Source organism: Colius striatus, chromosome 5 (assembly GCF_028858725.1).
Source record: "Colius striatus isolate bColStr4 chromosome 5, bColStr4.1.hap1, whole genome shotgun sequence".
NCBI lineage: Eukaryota > Metazoa > Chordata > Aves > Coliiformes > Coliidae > Colius > Colius striatus.
The window spans coordinates 18,624,903-18,646,461 of record NC_084763.1 but is presented as its reverse complement, the minus strand read 5'-3'; the positions used below and the strand labels follow the sequence as shown (position 1 = coordinate 18,646,461).

Below are 21,559 nucleotides of genomic sequence, written 5' to 3'. Positions count from 1 at the left end.
AAGTTCTGCCTAATGCTCAATCTAAACCTCCCTTGGTGCAACTGAAATCCATTTCCTCACCTTCTATCTTTCATTACTGGAGAGAAGAGACTGACTCCCACCTCAATACAACTCCCTTTCAGGTAGCTGTACAGAGTGATCATATCTCCCCTCAGCCTCCTCTTGTCCAGGTTCCCCAGCTCCCTTAGCCACTCCTCATAAGACTTGTTCTCCAGACCTTTCACCAACTTTGTTGCCCATCTCTGGGCATGCTCCTGCATCTCAATGTCATTCTTGTAGTGAGGGACCCAGAACTGGACACAATATTTGAGGTGCAGCCTCACCAGGGCAGAGTACAGTGGGGCAATCACCTCCTTGGCCCTGCTGGTCACACTATTTGTGATACGGGCCAGGATGCCAGTGGCCTTCTTGGCCACCTGGGCACACTGCTGGCTCATGTTCAGCTGGCTGTGGATTAACATCCCCAGGTCCTTTTCTGCTGGGCAGCTTTCCAGCCACTCTGCCCCAAGGCTGTAGCATTGCCTTGGGTTGTTGTGGCCCAACGTGTTTTGTAAGCCCCAGTTCTTTTGAGTTCTTGTCCCCTGACACTGACCCTGTGCAGAGAGGCTGGGTGGTGTGGAGTGCTGTGACTCAAAGCAGTAGCAGTCTCTGTTCAGCTGCACATCATGGTGGGGAAACTCACTTCCATCCTGATTGAGCAGGAGGGCTCACAGGCAGTCTCCAGTTCTACTGTTTCCTGGTTTTCCAGACAGGGCCATTTTCAGTCTTCTACAGCTCTTTTTTTTTTTTTTTTAAGGAATTGTTGTATATGTTTGACTTTTCATGCTATTTGAGCATCTTCGGAATAAAACCTACATATTTTTTCTCATCACATTTTTTCCCTGTAGTAATTACCATCTTTGAAATACCACAGTAGGGCCAGGTTCATGTATTCACACATTCTGTGGGTATCTTTGTGCCTCGGTGGCTCTAAAGATGGCAATGGGACTCTCTGTGAGGGAAGGATGATGGGCTTGTAGGCAGGAGCCTTACGGCAATGTGCCACCACAAATGCACTTTCGAGCTTGTGCCCGCACTCCAGGTGATGCAGATCTCAACACGCACAGACATGCCATTGTCACTTCTACACCGACGCTTGACAAAACTCTCATCCCAGTCCACAGAGCTGTATAATTTAATATGCTTTGAGGTTAACAATGCCAAGATTGTACCACTGTTCTTCCTTGCTAGCACTTTAGAAACCCATTTTGTGGGTGTAAATAACCACCTCAGCCAGGCTGATGTATCTCTGGTTCTTAGGCTTTTACTGGTTTCCTTCAGTCAGCACAGCCAAGCAGAGGCAACCAGGGATATCTTGACATATCCTGGTTAAAATCCTTGTTACCACCTTCTTTTCCACCATAAAAGAGAAATAGAGATTGTGAGCTTTGTTTTGAAGTTGAAATGCTGTCATCATCCCCAGTTCAGGAGAAAAATACATGCGTGGGAATAATGGAGTATGTAGGTGCGTTCAACTGTCTGAAGCCAAAGCTGGAGGCAAATCAGATCAGATCAGCATGGCTAGAAATGTGACAAGGTGTAATTAACACTGCCTGATTACTTAATTTCACTATTGATTTTTTTAATAGAACCTTGAATAAAAATGAAATGAAGAAGAATCCCACACCTCAAACCCCGAGTGGTCTCTGTGTGCTCTTTCCACCCTGAATTCAGAGCAGCAGCCACCACCAGTTCCAGGCTTTGTGGTTTCACCAGAGATACTCCCACTTTGATATGTTCCCTGCCTTCACCACAGGGCAGTCTGGGACTTGGAGTTGTCTTTGGCTGTCAAAATGAAAAGTCGGCCCTAGAGGAGTTTTAACCCAAAGAGCCATCATCACCTATTTTTCAGCATGGAGTTTTGGGGATATAGATAGAATTGGATCATCCCAGTTTGAGTTTTTAGTCCTATACTGAGTGCAAAGTTGTGCAAACATAGAGTCTGCAGGGATCTCAGACACCTCTCCTTCTGGCCAGAACAGCTTCTCCCGCAGACTCTCATTTCTCCCTTGGGTCTTGGCAATAATATTCATAACTTACAGACTCTGGTGTCAGGATATTTCAGAAGAGAACAGACAAATGAATGCCAGGTTTTCATAATAACCAGATGCCCATTTTAGTACTACAGACTCCTGACACTACTTTGTATCTTGTCAGATGCTCTCTCACCATGCTGCAAGACAGGTAGCAACCTGTCAGTGTCAGAGAAACCCTCCCTTCTTACAAGATGGAACTCAGGAAGAGACCGGCACTTAGAGCTGAGATGGTGTGCACACAATGGACAGAGCCACTGAGTGAATGGAAAAGCACCTTGTCCTCCAGGCAGTCACAAAGATGGGCTTCCCCTCAGGGACTTGTCTGTGAAAGAGTAGAGAATGCTTATCAGCCCCATCCAATGGGGAAGCCTCAGAGCCAGACCCAGGAGTGTGGACAGAGAGAGCAGACAGATCACTTTGGAAAGAAAGGGAGTGCAGCAGCTTTCATCTGTGCTCTGGGACTCAGGAGACCAAGTTATCCTCCTTAGTCCACCACTTTTTTCCAGTAAGATGTAAGTCAGATCCCCTGAGGATACTCTGAAGTGCTTAACCATGAGCTGTAGCTCTCAACACCTTGGCAAAGCCCATTGTTCCTCTCCTTGCACTAGTCTCTTCTGAAACATTCAGGGTGCTGGCTACTTTTCCGCCTCAGATATCTAGCGAGAGGGTGAATTTTGTCACCCTTAGACACTCGCTTTGAGCTGGTGGCCCATTCCCTCTTCCTACTTCTCCGGGAACAGCAGCTCAGGTGGCTCTGCTCAGTTGCAGCTTGGGACTTCAGCCTCATGCCTGGCTGGGATCAAGTCCAGTGGGTCTGTCCAGCACTGCTCACCAAACCAGTGGCAGGCAAGGTGCCACACAACAGGCAGTAACTGCCTGCTGCATCTCTCTGCTCTCTCTTTGGTTGAAGTTGGCATTTCCTTCCCATGGGCATGCCCTGGCTTCTTTTGGACCTGTAGCAGAGCCAGGGGCTTGGTTAGAATGCAGTGCAGTTCTGACTGCACTGCAGAGGTCTGGGTAGTATTAGTTTACAGCAACCCTGAATCTGCAAGGGCAAGGTTAAAGCTTCTGAGGTCTGTGGGCTGTGGCAGCTTCACTGGCACATCTCTCAGAGAGGCTCCCAGTCTGTTACATGACCCACATCTCCAGCTCCTCAAGGGTCAGTTCTTACCCACTGGCACAGTACATCCAAATGCAGGTCTGTCCTGTGTAGTCCGGAGTACTTCAGTCTACATCTCCATGGAGATGCTTTGAGCAACCTGGCCTAGTGGAAGGTGTCCCTGCCCCTGGCAGACGAAATAGAACTAGCTGATCTTTAAGGTTGCTTCCAACCCAAACCATTCTATGAGTCTATGATTCTTTGACCTCTTAAGTCTCAAAGGTCTCAAATGACTCAAAGTGGCTTCCTCATTTTTCAAAAAATTCTTCTTGAAATCTGCTCCTTGACTCTGACAAAAGAGTTTTCTGGCACATCTTTGTGCCTACCAAGGCAGCTTGAGTCAGTACCTACAGGGTCAGTGTGTGTCTCAGACACGGACATGAGACGAGAAAGAGATACTCTGTGAAAACTATGTGGAAAGGAGTCTTCTCTACCTGTTAAACTGTAAATGATAAATACAGAGGACAGCCTTTTGTACCTACTTCAAAGCTGGTGTATCTGCAGTCGCTCTTAATATGAATGCTTCATTTTGAAACCATTGACGTTATTGGGAATACCACACAGCACACACAACCATGAGTATGACACACAGCTGTTTAATGTCAGACTCCTAAGTTCATGCTGAAAAAATTCTTTGGCCGTGGCTCAGTTTTCAAGGGGAGAAAACCCTTACCCACTGTCACTGAGAGGAAGGACAAACTACAGTTGCATGTCCTATGACAGGCTCAGGATATACAAGGCAGCTCACAGCAGACTGAGAATACACTCCTGCTAGCAGTGCTAGTGCTCGTGGGCAGAACTGATCATCTTGTTTGTCCTTCTCTGCAGTGATAAATATGCACTGAAGCAAATACACGTGGCTGCCAGAACACTGCTCCTCTCCACAAACCTCATGCTACTTTTTGAAAAACATAGACTTCACCACTACAAAGCCTGAAAATGTCACAGCCAAGGCACTGAGGTCTGAGAGAGCAGAATTATTTCTTCACACTGAGTAAGCAAGCTGATACACAGAAAGGCAATTCCTCGCTCCAGCACTGGTCCCAGGGGGCAGAGCACCCGGCATCACTGCACACGCAGTACAGCCCTGGCAGAGGCCTTGGCAGGGCTGCCTCACTCAGGTGCCGGGACTCCACTGCTGAGGAGTCCCGGCAGAGGACTCCTCAGCAGTGGAGGCAGAGCATGGATCTTGTGCTTTCCCTCAGGCTCCTCAGAGGAAGCTGCTGCCTTTCAAGGCTGTGCCCACAGCTGGCAGCGGGAACAAACCCTCACAGTGCCACACATCATTCCCAGGGACAGCGGGGCTGCATGGGGAGGGCAGAGGGAGGTCAGGGAGCTCAGCATGGGTGTGAAGCTCCCAGCACCTCAGGGGGAAGGGGAGCAGGAACAGGTGATGGCACTCAGCCAGTAAATGCCTGTGGGAATCATGGTGAAGCAAGAGCCCTAAATAGTTTTCCCACCTGGGGCAGGCCAAGAAGCCATTAGGGATCCAGGCACTAGGGCTTGCTTTTCTTGTTGAGGGGATGAAAGGACTGGAGGAGAAGTCAAAACTTCAAGGGAATATGAGAACAGAGATAACACTTGAATGAGGAGACATTCTCCAACAGGTAGTAAACTGAGACACAGAAAGTGTGAACAGATGGGAAGCCAATTGTTCCTGACACACCATCCCCATCTAGACTGGGAACAGAGAAGGAAAGAAAGGGCGTTCCCTTAAAAAATGGAGTGAGATATAAATCAAGGCAGTTCACTACAGTGAATTGTTTGGGTGATGTGAACAGTGGGGAAGTGAAAACCTTTGGCTGGGTGCCAAAGGGAGGGGAGGAGATATGAGGTAGCCGATGAAAGGGATCCAGAAGGATAGAAATGCGAACAGGTTAGAGTCAACACAACATTGTGCTCTGGGTCCTACTTTTCCAATCCCAGTGGCTTGTAAGTGTGTGACAGAGCTGACAAAACAGCCTGCAACAAAGAGGAGACACCAGGACCACTTTTAAGTTATAAGCTTTTTCTTTTTTTTGAATTTAAGCTTACACAGTTATCTATGCCCACTATATTCATAATTACATTTTAATATTTGCATACAAAAGCTATGTAAAAATTATTTTCTTCCCCCAAATATACAAATTTTCTCTTTAGATAGTTTAAAACATTTGTGATCACAGATTTTTTTTTAATTATATTTTAGGCTGAAAAAATATTACCAATCTAGCATAACTCTTAACACTGTTTGCAAAAAAATACATCATCCAAGGTACTTTTTTTTTACCATAGGGTGTAATGTTTGCCTTACCCTCAGGGCACGAAACCAATATAAAAAAATAAACAAAGTAAGCAAAACCCACAAACCTCATAGGCGAAGTAAGAAGTCCTCCCAACCAACTTCATAAAAACAAATAAACAACCCAAACCACCCTTCTCTTCAAAAAAATTGCGAATGACTAATTTGATGTATTTATGAGCAAACTAAACCTGAAGTAGGAAAAGAGAAAAAGAAATTACAGTATGTCAGCTAGTTCATGCCCTGATACTATCTTTACCAACATTAAATGTGTAATTAAATGAAGTGTCTTTTAATGTTTTACATTGTGCTCAGTAATTTATATAAATTTAATCTACACCCGGGTGCTGATGTAGATTTACATTTGATTGTCTTGTGCATAAACAAGGTTAGCTTTTAGAGAAGGTAAACTGTGCAACGGAGTCACAAACAACTTATTACCTGCACAATATTGCTTTTTGAAGGCGACATCAGTCAATGTGGATACACACAAACAATGCGTACTCTTTGCATTTGCTAACAGCTATACGACACACTAAAACTCTGTGATAAGGCCAAACCTTTTTTTTTTTGTTTGTTTTTAATTTTAAAGCAAAAATATACCATAGTAAAAAAATGTGCTCACACCATTTTGAGTCTTTAAGTGGAAAATAAATCTCTATCACACTAGAATAAAATTCTCTCTATAAAATTTAAATACGGATCACTTCATTGCTATATCAAAGGGAAACGTCTGGCAATCATTTCCAGATGATCACAATAACAAGACACATTAAGAGGTCCTGTTGCCTCTTCCTGTCTGAAAATATCAACACTGAACACTTTCCATTGCTCTCCCAGTGAGAGGAGTACGTTCCTTGGTTGTGGATTTTGATTCTGTCAATGAAAAAGGTTTAGCCTTAGGAATGCTGGCTACATTAAGACTGATTGTTTATAATTTATGATTCATGCAGCAAGAAGTCCATATGACACATACAGGTTAGAGTTCCATAGCATAAAAATACATCACTAGCAATGACATGCTCCGCTTGTGATCAACAGCCCTGTCTTGGCAGATTTCTGATATAAATGGTCCTTCCGGATTGTGTTTTCCTCTTTCTGATGCCTGCCTCTGAAGAAGCAAGCATTCTGCTCAAGGATGATTTTGGACCTTGGAGGTCTAATGTCTACATTTTGGCAGAATGTAAACAAAAAATCATTATCACGCACTATATATATGTCATTATAAATATCATAACTTAACTGAGATTACACATGAAATGAGTATCTAAATGTACATGTTACTCAGGGCAAAACCACGACAGGTGACAATCAGGTTGGACAGGAAAAATCTTCTATGTAATACCCTCACATAGATCACAAAGCAAACATGAGAGTTTTGTGGCACCATCAGAAATGAGACTCTGGACTGCATCAGAAAGGGCATGTTTGTTATTTCTCTCAGAAGGCCAGTTACTACAAAGGGTGCTGACTGATGTCTGCCTCTCAGATGGTCAATCCAATGGCTCAATCCTACAATGGCTTGAGACCACTGATATTTAAAAGCAAGCGTGTGTTTGCAGAACTAAGGTCAATATCCACCTGTAAGAGTCTGCAAGAGCATGCTCATGTGATCTAGTTTTGCTCTCATGATATCATAAATCAGGAGTCGTACTGACAGAGTCAATGAAGTCATACAAAGCAAGACTGGTGGGAGATCAGAGGCCATTAGATGTCAGTACATCAAATCTGTCAAACTAAGAGCTTGATCTTAGATTTCAGTTGAGGAATACTGCTATTCCCCGCTGTTAATCAGTGCCAGACTGCAACTTAATCTAAAAAGCTAGAAAAGTATGTTGGCATATGTCCTTTCCGCTTAGAGCACTGCCAACCCGTCAATGCTGGTTGCCTGTTTTTAGGCACTTCGGTCCATCTGCACTTGCCTAAAGAATGAAGCCTGACCTTATGAACCCTGGTCAAACACAACTCCAAACCACAACAGCATCCTAAGAAGTCAGGCCATTAGCTGCTCACGTATCTCAGTTCAGACACTCATTTATGCAGGCTGTTTTGTAACTTGCCACAGGAGCTGTTGGGGAACAAGCTCCTGCAGGGAAATAGTTCTTACAGCACCCAGTGTGCAAAGTGTTAATTCTCAGCACTGTCTCAAACTTGCAGTTCTGTCTGGGGTGTTTAAAGCTTTTTCATCTCTTGCTGCTTCCCCAGGTAAATCCAGTAACTCACATTTTCTAATAATCTGTGACCTTTGATCAACGCAGTCCTGACAATCCCGTGTTCAAAAGCCAGTTATAAGAGTCTCAAAACTTATGAGCTAAGTCGTTGTTGGTTAGCAACTTCCCATCCAAATAATTAACATTTATGCTACTGATTTTCTTTGTAGCCTGAAGGATAAGAATTGTTGACCTTAATGACAGACTGAACTTCTCAAGAAGCAGCACGAATCCAGGAGCTGAAGCTCTGAAAAAGACATGAAGCATTCTAGATCCTGTAGTGAGATCACTGTCAATAGTACTTGCAGAAACTCCATGTGTTCTCTCCTGTATCTCACCTGCAGCACAGCCAAAGGCCTGTATGCTTTGCGTACACTTAGCAGACAGGGGAGATATTTGCACTGGCTTCAGGAGGAACTCCATGCTCAGATCCGTGGCAGAACAGAACTCTGAAAGACACGCACGTTTCTCTTCTTTGCAAGCCATTGTGGGTACAGATGCAAGTAATGGGTCTGTTGTTCTTTTACTTTCCCTACATGGTTCCCTAGGAAGCCACACCCAAATCAGGTATCTAGCACTCTGCACTGACTATGGATGCTGCTCATCTGAGATTCTGAATGAGTACCCGTGACTTCATCATAATGTCTGGCCTCTTGTTCCAGAAAGCTAGAAAGTTTCTAGCTCCTTGTCCCCAAGATGTAGTGCTCCACAAGGAACCTGGATAGAGACTGATGTTGTTAACACATATACTTTGAGATGAGCAATCACAGTCCATGAGAGAGGCTCTTCAGCTTCAGCAAACATTTAAGAACAAATTTCCTATCATTTGTCTCCCCTACTACCTGCAGAAAACCCTTAGACATCCCATTGTGTTTGATGTTCGCATAAAATACAACCCCCCAAAGTGATAATATCAGTGCTCACAACACATCACAGGTGTATGCAGTACCAAAGACCGGGGAGAACAAGATTCCACATCCCTGAAAACATAGCCAATAGCACTTCAAATGCTTTATCAATGATGTAGGGCAAGAGAGGTGGAAAGAATTTAACCCCTGACACGCGTGTTCCATCTACAAAATAAGTTTTCCTGAGTATCGTGTTTTCATGAGGGGATGAACATGTAATATATAGGTTTAGATATGAGCCATGAGCTTTGAAAGTCAACATATCCACCCTAACAATGCCCACTGACTTGCCAGGCAACTATATCAATAAATAGCAGAGCAAGAAACTGGTACAAATGAATGCACAACATGAAAGAACATGCCGGTTTGAGGAAGTGCAAAATACATGAACTAAGTCTCTGGTTCCCAGGAAGAACAGAAAGATGTTTTTGATGTATCATACAAATTCAGAGAATGGTTTAGTATCAAGTTTATAAAACCCAGGGACAACATCCCTGAATGGAGATGGATGACAGAGAAGAACCTCTACCTATAATGCCCTCATCACCGGCTTCCAAACATTCCAGGACTGTGAGTACTGGCTTGCAGAGCAGGACATCCTGCCATTGCTCAGCTCAGTCACTGCCAGTGCAGTGAGTGGAAATAAATTAAAGGAATCAAGAGAGAATCTGGCCAAACGAAACACACAGAGACACCAAGGAGGGAGAACCTAGCTGATCAACACACGTAAACACACAAACATGAGAGATGGCGAGGAAGGAGAGAGAGGAGAAAAAATATGGAAACATGTCTAAGACATCTGCTGAAGATTTGTAATTATATATATATAAAATTATATATATACGTGCATATAAACTTTATATATATATATATATAAAACCAAAAGTCTACTGCCAAGCAACACTATTTGTATTACTGGGATAAAGCTGTACAATCTTGAGTGTTGTTAATAACACAGCTGGTTGCTGTCCCATCTGAAGGTCACCCTGCATGTTTTGTTCTCTTTGTCCTCATTCCGTGAGCACTCCTATCCCTTAATAACTCGGAGGAAAGCCCGTTATCCTGATAGAGAACCTTCTTCCTCAAAGTGACATATTTTCTATGCACCTCAGAAAAAGCAGATCTCTTCACTCTCAGGAAAAGCACCTCAGAGGATCAAATTCTCCTCCTTACTCAACAGATCTTCCAGTGAAATTACCTGGAGTTCAAATGCAGTAAGAACTGAAGGATCTTACTTTCTTATACATATGGGGGAAAAAAAAAAGAAAAAAGAGTCATTCCCTTCTAACACTCTTCATTATTTTAAGTACCTGATTTACGGGGCACAGTTAAACTATGTGCTGGAGCAATCCTCAGATGATGATGTGATCATGATGATGATGAAGATCCTAGATCGTAATGGTGACTGTTACAATAGAAACAATCAAGAAGACTAGAAATTTTATCTTATCAATTGGTCACTTGTGCCCTGCAAAACAAGGTAATACTAGACAGAATTGCTGGGGTCAAATGAACAACAGCCATTTTAACTTGGAGGTTAATTGGTTTTCTGCCATATTTTCCAAGCAATGATGTGTGTGAGCTGGTGACCACGCAAGTGCTGGTGAATGAGATTGGTCTGTTTGTATTTTCACTGTTAAGCTGTCAAAGCATTCACATCAAAGGACTGAAGAACAAACTGCAATAGTCACAAGTACCCGCAGTAAAGGGATGTTCTCGTCCATGTGTATACAACTGCTCCCCAGCAACCCCAAAAGAAAACCTGAACAAAAACCCAACCCCACCTCAAAAAACAGAAGACCACAAAAGAAGAAACAAACAGGGGTGAGAGGTGCTGGGCAGCGCGATGAAATGACAGCCAGTAGTGCGACAGGGGTGCAGAGAACCACTTCAGTCTCTCTAATCCTCAAACACTTCCAGGAACAATGGAGGGAAGAGTTCTGTGGGGCACTCCACCTTCATGTGCAGGAAGCGGCTGGCATGGCAGGCTCCTATCATTCGCAGGTCTGTCACTTTCATCAGCAGTTTTGGCCAAAAGTGTGCAACATGATGTTTTCTGTAATTAATGTAGTGTTCGAATGCCAGGAGGAAACCCTCTTGACACTTTTCTATCCTTTCGACGCAAACAAGGCCTGGGCGATCTGCCGATGCAAAGAAACAGAATTACCGTTATTACTTATTTACTTTAAGAAATTCCTCATTGTGAATCAGGAAAAAACAGAACGATTCCATTTTTAGGAAAGAAAGGAGGAAGACCAAGGATACATGGCAGCGCCACAAACAACTTCTTTTGACCCCAGACACCTCACTTACCAGTACTGTTAAAACAAGGAGATAATATGTCCTTTCTTTGTTCTTTGCCAGCTTTGCCCATTTAGAGGATAGCTGTTTGGGAAGTGTTTCCTTAACAGTGACTATGGCAATAGATCCCTGATCTCAGCTAAGGCTTCTATCTACACCATTCTGAAAAACAACAAATAAAGAAGCAAAAAATATTTCCTTGTCAGCTATCTAAATTCTAGGGTTTTTTTTCCTATCTGTTTCTCTACAATCTGACCAATCCTTTGATCAAGCTTTGGTCCACAAGTGAGCTGTAAAGGAAACTGTTATGGAACACCAAGCAACAGCAAAGGCCAAAAGGTTGGTCAGTTGTCTTGGCACCCAGATAGGTGCTGGGAAAGCTCCTTTCACAAGCCACTCTTCAGGAGACACTTCTGGGAAAGCAGTTCCTCTGAACTGTCTTCTGAGACATCTATTCATGTATCATCATGTCAGGAACTAAAGAGAAATCACAATGTTTTGACTGGGAAGGTCAAATGCTATGTTGTGATCAACGTGGAAACCTTTCTGTCTCAGATGCAGTTAATGTTTGTAAATCCCTGTCTGCGTACTGTTACTCAGTGCCCAGCCTTCCAAGCTGGAAACAAAATCTTGCCAAATCTGCCACTGCCCAGGAATGGTATTTCCTCTTTGGGCTGGCAGAGTCAGTGGAAGCATATCTGAAAACATACTCAATTTGAGAGGGTTAGAAACTCTTTGGAAATCACAAGAAATAGTCTGTGCTGCTTCTGTATCACCCCTTCAAGAGACCACTTGCAAATGGTCCCAGTGTGGGAACAGAGCAGAACTCTCATGTGCCGATGTGCAAGCGGTGATGCTGTTAGGCAGCAGAATGAGATCAAGCACATGAGACTGATGGGAATGTGCATGGACTGACCTTCCTGCCCAAGACTGCATGACAGTACTAGAAGAAGAGGGAACTCATTGTGAGGACAGTCATCGCTAAATTATCAGTTCCTCACTCAGGGCAAACTGGCTCAGAACCAGATCTGATTTCTAACTGATGATCACCCCTATCTCCTCCTTAAGCATGAAACTAAGTACTAAAGGTGTGTTATCAAAGACACTTTTATGCCCTGAATACCTTGATTTATTTTTCCCTACTGCTCATCCAACTAATTCTAAGCTGCACTGGGATTCTGAGAGAAAAGTTCTCCCACCTTTCTCTAGCCAGCACCACAAGATCAAAAATAGCCCATTTCTTTTAAAAAGAAGTCCATGACAAAAACTAAAGAGCTTCAAACAGTTAGGATCACAATATATTTCCTCTTCTTACCTGATGACATGAGCAGAACAGCCTGAAGAAGGGCAACCTCGGTGTCATCCAGGTTAAATGAAGAAAGAGACATGCCCAGGTCAAAAATGGCATCAGACACTACGCCAAGACCACCATTTTTCAGCTGGCCCCTTGTCACCGCCATCTCCCCATTTAGTGTTAAAGTCTCACTCTCGGGGTCATAGCGAACTGCTGCTCGGAGGGACATTATCTCCATACAGCAGCCTTTCAGAAGGATGATCTGGTCTTCACATGGCAGCTGCAGAAATTATAAATGGTAAAGAAAAAAACTCAAATGAGCAAGATGTTGCAGGTCACACCCCAGGACACCACTGTGCACAGTGCAGCTAGCTCCAGGCCTGTTGCTGACTGACTGCAGCACACAAACTTCCAAGGCTCACGTGCCTGCTGTCAGAAACTGCCAGCATGTTAACATCCACACACTCCATCACACACCAAGAAACCTGGTGATGACACCGCTGTAGCCATGTGGGACTGGGCAAGATATTCAATGCAAACCAAGCTGGTTTGGATGCTGAGGGGAAGTGACCCAACTTGCAGAAGTGCTGTTGCTCTGTGAGACCACTCAGTTTATGGGAGCATTATAAAAACCCAAACAAACAAACAAACAAACAAACAACCTTAAGAATGTAGCTTTCTATTTTGCAGAACATTTTACAAACCATGGAGGGTGAAACAGACCTGCCAAGAGCCAGGTTGGTGGTAGCTACTGGTATACTATTGGTTTTCTCTTCCATCAAGGTGGAGCTAACTGATGAGACAGCCGAAATGGTCACTGTTTTCAGCTGTTTGCCCTTCTCTCTTCTGTTCCTGAGCTCCCTCAGCTTACAACATAGCATAACAGAATAAACTGTAATTGGGGCTGGTACAGACCTCAGTCCTTCTGGTTAAACTCATTGCCAGCCATGCTTGTGTCTGACCTGACCAGAGGAAAAGACAAATGTGTGGGAGGGTCTGTAAGAGTGGATTCCTTTTTAAATAAAAGGAATTAAATCAATCTTTGAATCTAGAAGAGGTACCTCAATCAGTGGGACTATTTACACTCTTAATTCTCACTGCCCATTTGAAGAACATAGAACTTATTAAGCCATATTTAATGAAGTAAGGCTGATCTCCCTAGATTCCCTACATCACTGCTGGACAGACAAAAAAAGTATTATATGGCTCCAGCTTTTGTGCTGGTGCATGAGCCACGATCTTCAGATCCACAACACTAAACGAGGTAAGCTGTCCAAATTAGTGTGGTAAGCTCTGTGTTCCTAAAGTATGATCAGAACACTGACACACGGGGAGAATATGTTCTGCAATGCATGTCTTTACATTTCCATAAGTGATAGCAAAACCTACCAAGACTATTTTGAGACTGTCACTAAATGAACACCAAAGGTCACATAGATGAAAAAGCATTTTGTTTCTACTTGGCTTGAAAGGATCAAAAAATCCATCCCTTTCTGATTCCTATAGTTTTTCTATTTATCTGATTTGCAACTCAAAATGAAAAGACCACCACCAACTAGAGGTTTACATGGCCACTGTGTACTCACAAGCAAGTACCTTAGATGTAAAATCATGCAGAGTGGATGCCAGACAGTTACCTAACACAAACGGAAAGCAGTTCCCTGTTAGAGAAGAGCTTTAGGCACCAAACCACAGTCAGAAAAAAAAAGAGTTGAATCATTCAGCTATTTTTCCAGCAAAGCCAGCTCAGGTGTGAAGTGTTTGATACACAAGAAAAATGACTCATTCTATTCAGGGTAAATAATTTTCTCTGCAGATCACACTCTGCTCAGCAGCAGGGTAGGGAAAGCTGCACAAGCACAGTGGCAGTCTTGTTACCCAATGACAAGGCCATTGTTTGGCTGCTGAGACTGAGCTAGGGAAACAGAGAAAGGAATAGAAAAGGAAAGGAAAAGGGAAAGGAAAAGAAAAAGGGAGAAAGAAAAGAAAAAGAAGAAGGGAGAAGAAAAGAGAAATGAAGAAAAAAAAGACTCAGGAGAAAGAAGAATGTTGGAAAAGAAACAGACAATAGTAGGGAAGATATTTACTGCCATTTCAGCAGTTTTGAGTGGGCCATGAAACTGCCGAGAATTCCTCTTCCTACCTGAAAGTTCTTAAAATTTCTTTATGGTAGCAGTGATCTGATTATGCTTGTCCTTTACCTACTTCCCTAATTCTGAAGGACACATTGGTCACCTGTTTCATGGATGCCAAGCTTCAGGTCTTATCTGTCAGCAGCAGCAGTTACTAAAGATGGGGATGTGAACACCAGTTCTGCTCCCAGCTGCACAGGTTTCAATGCAACCTATGCTCATTGCTTGAGCACTGCTACCAGAGCACACTCCAGGAGTACAGTCAACAAACGTGACTCAAGATCTGCAACATGTTGTCCTGCTTTCTCTCTCTGCAGGAAGAAAAAGCAGAAGGCAAGAGCCTGAGATGCTCACCTTTTCAGGAAACATGTAATGCAGCATCATGGAACTGAGCTAGGCTGAGTTACCTAGAAAGGTATTTACACAGCTTCATTGTGGAAGCACTGATGCCTGTGACACTTAAACTCACATCTAACTGATTAACGCACCTTCAATCTTTGCCTTCTAAGCAGAAGGAAATGCAAGAAGGAAACAGCAGAAATGTTGAGAAGCAAATGAAGTTTTTCTTACACTTTGATTACTCTTAAATTAGATTCTTGCTTTGAGGCACGAGCCGATGGATGCACAAAAACTCAGCTGGGAACTCACAGGGCTTTGCTAACTTGGATATGTGTCCAAAAAAGAGAGAGAGAAGGAAAAGTAGCCGTCAATATATCTAAGTAGCTACAATATTCCTTACCATGTTCCTCCTTCATAAAGATTTAATACACTCAGCTTCAGCCTCTGTGGAAATTAAGAACTGAAATAACATTTACTGAAATGTTTAAATGTTCTGCAGGTCCTATGGGAGAAAGGAGGGCTTTTTCTCATGAACAAATCCACAGCCCACACAGTGTTGCTTCTAAGAAAAAGATATGTGCTAAAAAACGTAACTGAAATAAAGTTAAGGGGATGGTGCCCCTTCAAAAAGGAGCAAACATCCATCATGTTCTTATGCTACAGCAGGAGCTACATGACAACTCCAAGGACAGTTGTTCTACTCCTTTGTGTTCATGAAGCGCATGACATTGCTGCATACAGGTGTCAGGTTTACACAACGGCTCAGCTGCAAACAAAGCCTGTCCAAACTGAGCTGCATAACCTAGAGGTCATGCACAATGACATTTTGACTTCTTCATCCATGCTTCCTGCCCAGCTCTGACACAGGTGGGCTCACAAGTAGCCAGGAGGGGTAGGAGGTGTCAGGTGGGTACTGCAGTCTGTGTGTGACTGGTAAAGCTTGCTACATTAAAAAAACTACTTTGATACATCACTGTAACTTCCCACCAACAAATGCCAAATCAGAGGAGACAGGTTCCCTCAGACACTGAATGTTGCGGGGGCCTCACGATCTGTGGACACATTCTGTATATTTTTAAATCTTCATGCTTGGCCACTGTTCCGTGCTTTCTTAGCTGATGGAATCAATGCTGAGGTTAGCCAGGGAAAGCTATTTGGACTATGCCAACTATTGATATTTACCTCTTCTCGTTCTGCAGGTGCCCAAGGACATAAATAGCTCTCCTTGACTGACCTTAAAGAAATCTGCCGGACACAGAAGAGTAAAATGCTATGTTTGCTTTTAAACTTCCTTCCTGACTGATGTTCAGTTATTAGAAAGAAACATCGTTTCTGAGTCATTGACCATGCTCACTCCTATTTGGAATGTCCTTCCCTTGGCATTTCACCAGTAGAGCCAAGTGTTGCTCTGCAGTGTGGGTGAGTAGGCAGGCATCCTTCCATGGCTGGACTGGGGATATTTTTGTGTTAAAATCCCCGTGGTTGTGGATCCTAAGGGACTTGCAAGATGTAAAATTAACATTTTTAAGTCTGAAATTTTATTTCAGGCTACAGTTCTGATACCATTTTTTAACTCAGAAAAAAATATCATCAGTCACTGCATCCGGTCCTTCAAAAAAACGTTACCTCAATGTAAATGAGGCCTCTGTATTCCTAATTTGTAACCAAGTCTATTTGAGTCTATTTACTGTATATTTCACACGTGAGTATCTACCTGGAGAGACAACTCATCACTTTTACAGACTCTTTTGTGCACAGCTTCCCTGTTCAGGAAAAATATGCCTAGGGAACACAATGAGGCAAGTGCCATTCCTCAACAGAGATGCTTTCCCAAACTTGAATGATTTGCTACTGCGTATACCCAGTTCCACAACACTGTACCTGCCAAGAGCCAGAAAACACAGAGAGAACTATGTGCTGGAAGATCTGATTAAATATTTCAAAGACACTTCTAGACAGCCTCTTTCTGTTCATTTGCTTTGTTCAAGGCCACCTTTAAAGACATATTCAGGTCTCTAATGAACCATGATGACATCTAGATGAAAAAAAAAAATCAGGATTTCAGTAATGACGGGAAAAAGAAAACTCGTATAAATCCAGATGATTCCAGTCCCATCTATTTTGAGTTTCTAACTTTTCTGATTTTAAACACAGTGAATTTTTCAGTTCCATGCCAGGAATATTTTGAATAGTTTTTTAACAATAAGCATATAAATGAGGAGTGCAAGAAGTCTTCTTACCTCACAAAACATAGGCAACTTTTTGGCAAAATCCACAACTCTTGTAATCGCTGGTGTGATAATTTTTGTAAACTGGCTGAAGGCTTCTAAATCCACTTTCCCACCTTCTGGGGCATTAACTATTGGAGCCTGCCCAATATCTTCTGGCTAAGGATATAAACAAAGATATTTAAAGGAATAATCTATCTTAGACCAAGTATTTTATACTCTGAAAGTCCAGCTATAAAATAAAAAAATAACACTATTCACTTCATAAGTAATGCCCATTACACCATAACATGTGAATTTGTTTGTAAGGCACTTGTGAAAAAAGTGACTGCACAGAGAAATGGGTGATTGGCATGTTGCTACCTATCATGTGTGGGCAGCTGCATTTTTGTTCACACGCAGTTTCTTCCTTGTGCCTGTATCTGAATATTTTGTGGGTGTAGTGTATGCATTTTTTGCTTGAGAATACAGGCATGTTCTTGTTCCTTACAGCTGCTGAGAACTCTCAAGCTTTTCTAAAACTGAAAGGGAGCTGAGGTGACTTCTTACCCCTGAGAAGATGCTGAGAGCTTTGCAGAACTGGATTCTTCACCTACTCAGAGTTCTGAAATCCTTCCCAGAACAGACTGCCTGGTGTGACAGAACTCCAGGCAACCGCCAAGGCCTGTTTCCAAAACTAGGCTGATACGACTTATGACTAAGAATGGGCTAACACAAAGCTAGTCTGGATAAAGTGACCAGAATTTGAACTTGTCTAGGTAAAATTTTGGTTGAAAATCACCTTCTGCATGACTTCAGTCCAAGGCTTCTTCAAAAGACAAAAACCCCCTTATTTTGCAGATTTCAATAGGGATAAATAATGAAATAGTTTCAAGCAGAATCTGTGACAGGTGAGATTCTGTGCTAACTGCACTTCACCTTGTTCATCTGATTTTATGACAGCTCATCAATGTTAAGATGTATTTTAAAAACAGTTATATCAAGGCTGTTCAGTTTGCTAAGTATGGCTTTGTGGTTCTAAAAGATCTGCCACCCACCATGCAGAGGTTCCATTTTGTTCACATTAGAGAGTCAAAAAACATATAAAACCTAGAAGAGAAGGTCTTCATGACATTTGTATATGGGCACTTGAACAGTAGAGGTGATAAAAATTTGTGGTCAGCAGTCTTTTTAAAGCAACACATCATAAAAGACCCTTCCACAGCTCTGCCACCAATCTGAATACAAAACCAACTTCTTTCAAGAAAAAAACTCGGCAACAGGTTAATAAAGCAATTGCCAATTGTAAAGGAATTGTAAATTCTAAGAGGACTGGGATCAATCATCTGATGGCTCCTACTAAAAAACTCAAATAATCCTAGTTCTAGGCTCCCTCCCTTCCCGAATCTTGGGAAATGAAACCACACTGTCTGTGTGCTCATGACAAACAACCTTCCTCACTTCCAAGGAAGAAGACTGAATGTTTGAAGCCACATGTAACATTGTTAGGGAGAAAAATAAAGAAAATTCCCATTTTCTTGGGAAAAGTAAAAGAAGTCAGGGTTGCTAGATACAGCTAATGCACTCTGAAATGGCCTGCAACTAGAGAGCCCTTGCCACCTAACTCACCGCAATAGGAAAAGAGATCCAGATGTCAAGCAGCTTCTACTGCTGGGGAACCAGCCTCAGCTACCTAAGGAATGACCCAGAGCTTCTGGGGTGTACTCCTCTTGCTCTTCAACAGCTTGTGACAGGGGCTTTCAAAGCCTTCCACCTGGAGCTGGCATGCTATCCTGGCCCTTCTCTTCTGTGCTCACTGCAAGGTGTCAGTGAGCTTCCTAGGCTTGCCTTGAAACCACGAGGCTTCAGTATGTGAGCACTACAAAGAACCAGGAGGCCCTGCAGCAAGGGATGCACTGAGAGCATAGAATCATAGAATCATTAAGGTTGGAAAAGACCTTTAAGATCATCAAATCCAACCTCTAACCTCACACTTCCAAGCCCATCAGTAAACTAAACCATATCCCTCAGCACTTCATCTACGCATCTTCTGAATATCTCTATGGATGGTGCCTCCACCATCTCCCTGGGTAGCTACTTCCAATGCTTAATAACACTCTGTGAAAAAGTTCTTCCTCATGTCCAGTCTCTAAACCTCCCCTAGTGCAATTTGAGCTCATTTCCTAATGTCCTAATGTTCATTACTGGAGAAAAGAGATTGACTCCCACCTCACTACAACTCCCTTTCAGGTAGCTGTACAGAGTGATCATATCTCCCCTCAGCCCCCTCTTGTCCAGGTTCCCCAGCTCCCTTAGCCACTCCTCATAAGACTTGTTCTCCAGACCTTTCACCATCTTTGTTGCCCATCTCTGGACATGCTCCAGCACTTCAACGTCCTTCTTCTAGTGAGGAGCCCAGAACTGGACACAGTATTTGAAGTGGAGACTCAACAGCACTGAGTACAAGGGGACAATCACCTCCTTGGTCCTGCTGGTCACACTATTTCTGATAGAGGCCAGGATGCCATTGGCCTTCTTGGTCACCTGGGCACACTGCTGGCTCACGTTCAGCTGGCTATTAACACCTCCAGGTCCTTTTCTGCAGGACAGCTTTCCAGCCACTCTGCCCCGAGCCTGTAGCGTTTCCCGGGGTTGCTGTGGCCCAAGTGCAGGACCCGGCACTTGGCCTTGTTGAACTTCATGTGATTGGCCTTGGCCCATCTCTCGAGCCTGTGCAGGTCCCTCTGAAGAGCCTTCCTGCTCTCAAGCAGGTCTATGCACCCACCCAGATTGGTGTCATCTGCAAATTTACTGAGAGTGCACTTAACCTCTTCATTCAGATCATTGATAAAGATGTTCAACAAAACAGGCCCCAGCACTAAGCCCAGGGGAACACCACTGGTGACCAGCTGCCAACTGAATTTAACTCTGTTCACTACGACTCTCTGGGCCTGGCCATCCAGCCAGTTTTTCACTCATCTCAGAATGGGTCCATCCAAGCCACAGGCAGCCATTTTCTCCAGGAGGATGCTGTGGGAGACTGTGTTGAAGGCCTTTCTGAAGTCCAGGAAGACCACATCCACAGTCTTTCCCTCATCCATTACAAGAGTCATCTTGTCATAGAAGGAGATCAGATTGGTCAAACAGGATCTGCTCTGCAGTCTGTTTTGACCTAGGAACCAGGTGTGCAAGTCACAATCTTCTCCACTGTGACTGTCTCCAGAACCTTAAGTCCCTCAACAACTCCATTTTATGTGGCGCAGTATATTCATTCCCAGCCCCAACCTTAAGCTCCTCATGCTTTATCCCAAACCCGGTGATACCTAAAGAACAGCACTCCTGTCTAAGCAATCAAATGCACTATTGCAGCTGCTGCTTGGTCTGATAAAGCCACTGTTGCACACCTTGCTGTGCAGCACCACTGCTGCTTCTTGCTACTGATCACTGGCTGTGGTTTCCTCACTGTGAGCTACTACCAACAAGCAGCCACTCAGACAGAAATCTAGGCAGTGCCACTGGAATTAGCAAAATGTAAAAGGGATCAGACAGTTTAAATATATGATCTTTCTTAGCAATTTAACAGTGGGTCAAGATTCCCATGGTGGATTAAGCAGCAGGAGCCTAGGCTTCCAAAACTGAGTATTCTCTATTTGATTCGGTATACACAGACTGTTAAAAATGCCTGTATATTCCTGAAATGCAGTCTATAATCCCTATTTTGTGCTGTATAAGCATTTTGTGTTCTGCACTTACTTTCTTTAAAAATCAATTTACAAAAATCAAATAAATCCTTTTCTAAGGCTGAGCACCACAAATCACCATTTATTTGCTGATCCTTAGCTATAGGCTGAAAATTTAAGTTGTCTTGTGGCCCACAATCCCAATGCTATAGTGTATGTATCAGCCTGGTTTCACTGAAATTAATTCTTCTTTGCTAAATTTCTTTTAATTAATGTGTTCATGTTGGAACAAGGAAGGAAAAACCCCATGAGTTATTAATAAAAGATATCAGCTTTCACCTAAAACTTTACATTGTTTTAAACACAATATGTTGCATGCTAGTCCCTAATAAAGACAACTATACCTAGGTATAATATATAACCCTTGTTAATCAGGAGTGAAACAGTTTTTTCTTGCTTTTTCTTACCATTGCACGTTAAAAGTATTAGCCGGGTAAGCCTTGACTTAGCAATATTCTGTTTATCTTTTGAAAAACATGGTCTCATCAAACACTGAGCTTCAGGCAAGAATAAGCAAATTGTAACTATAAAAATCAATCATTTTTCATAAATGTCAATACACTGGCAGATGTACTCTCTTTGGGGTTGAAATCCTGGGAAGGGACTTAGTTGCAGATACACAATTATTTTAGTTAACAACTTATCATCACAATAAGTAGTCAAGCACTTGTTAATCACCTAGTAATAGTTGAATCAATTAGCTAAGCACTTGCAAATAACTCAAACACCTATTGATTAAGTAAGCATTCATTTGAATCACATAAGGATCAAACTGCAAGAGTTACATACCACACCTGATAGGGACCTGTTACCTTAGCCAGGAGACCCTGGTAAATGTATTTGTTAGGTTACCTTAGCTGTTACTTTAGTTATTACTAAAACAAAGGGACTGATATATTTTTTTGACCAATCA

General features: G+C 42.9%; 1 protein-coding gene across 3 annotated transcripts in view; it reads right to left on the bottom strand.

Moving 5' to 3' along the window:
• Positions 1-6,124: 6,124 nt before the first annotated feature.
• Positions 6,125-21,559, bottom strand: part of THRB (thyroid hormone receptor beta) — a 57,582-nt gene continuing 42,147 nt past the window's right edge. For all 3 annotated transcript variants that reach the window (XM_061997064.1, XM_061997062.1, XM_061997063.1), the window contains exons 5-7: positions 16,940-17,086; positions 12,250-12,508; positions 6,125-10,774 (exon numbers count right to left, since the gene is read on the bottom strand). In XM_061997064.1, coding sequence (XP_061853048.1) covers positions 10,533-10,774; positions 12,250-12,508; positions 16,940-17,086 — 648 coding nt within the window. In that variant the 3' untranslated portion in view covers positions 6,125-10,532. The remainder of the gene's footprint in view (positions 10,775-12,249; positions 12,509-16,939; positions 17,087-21,559) is intronic.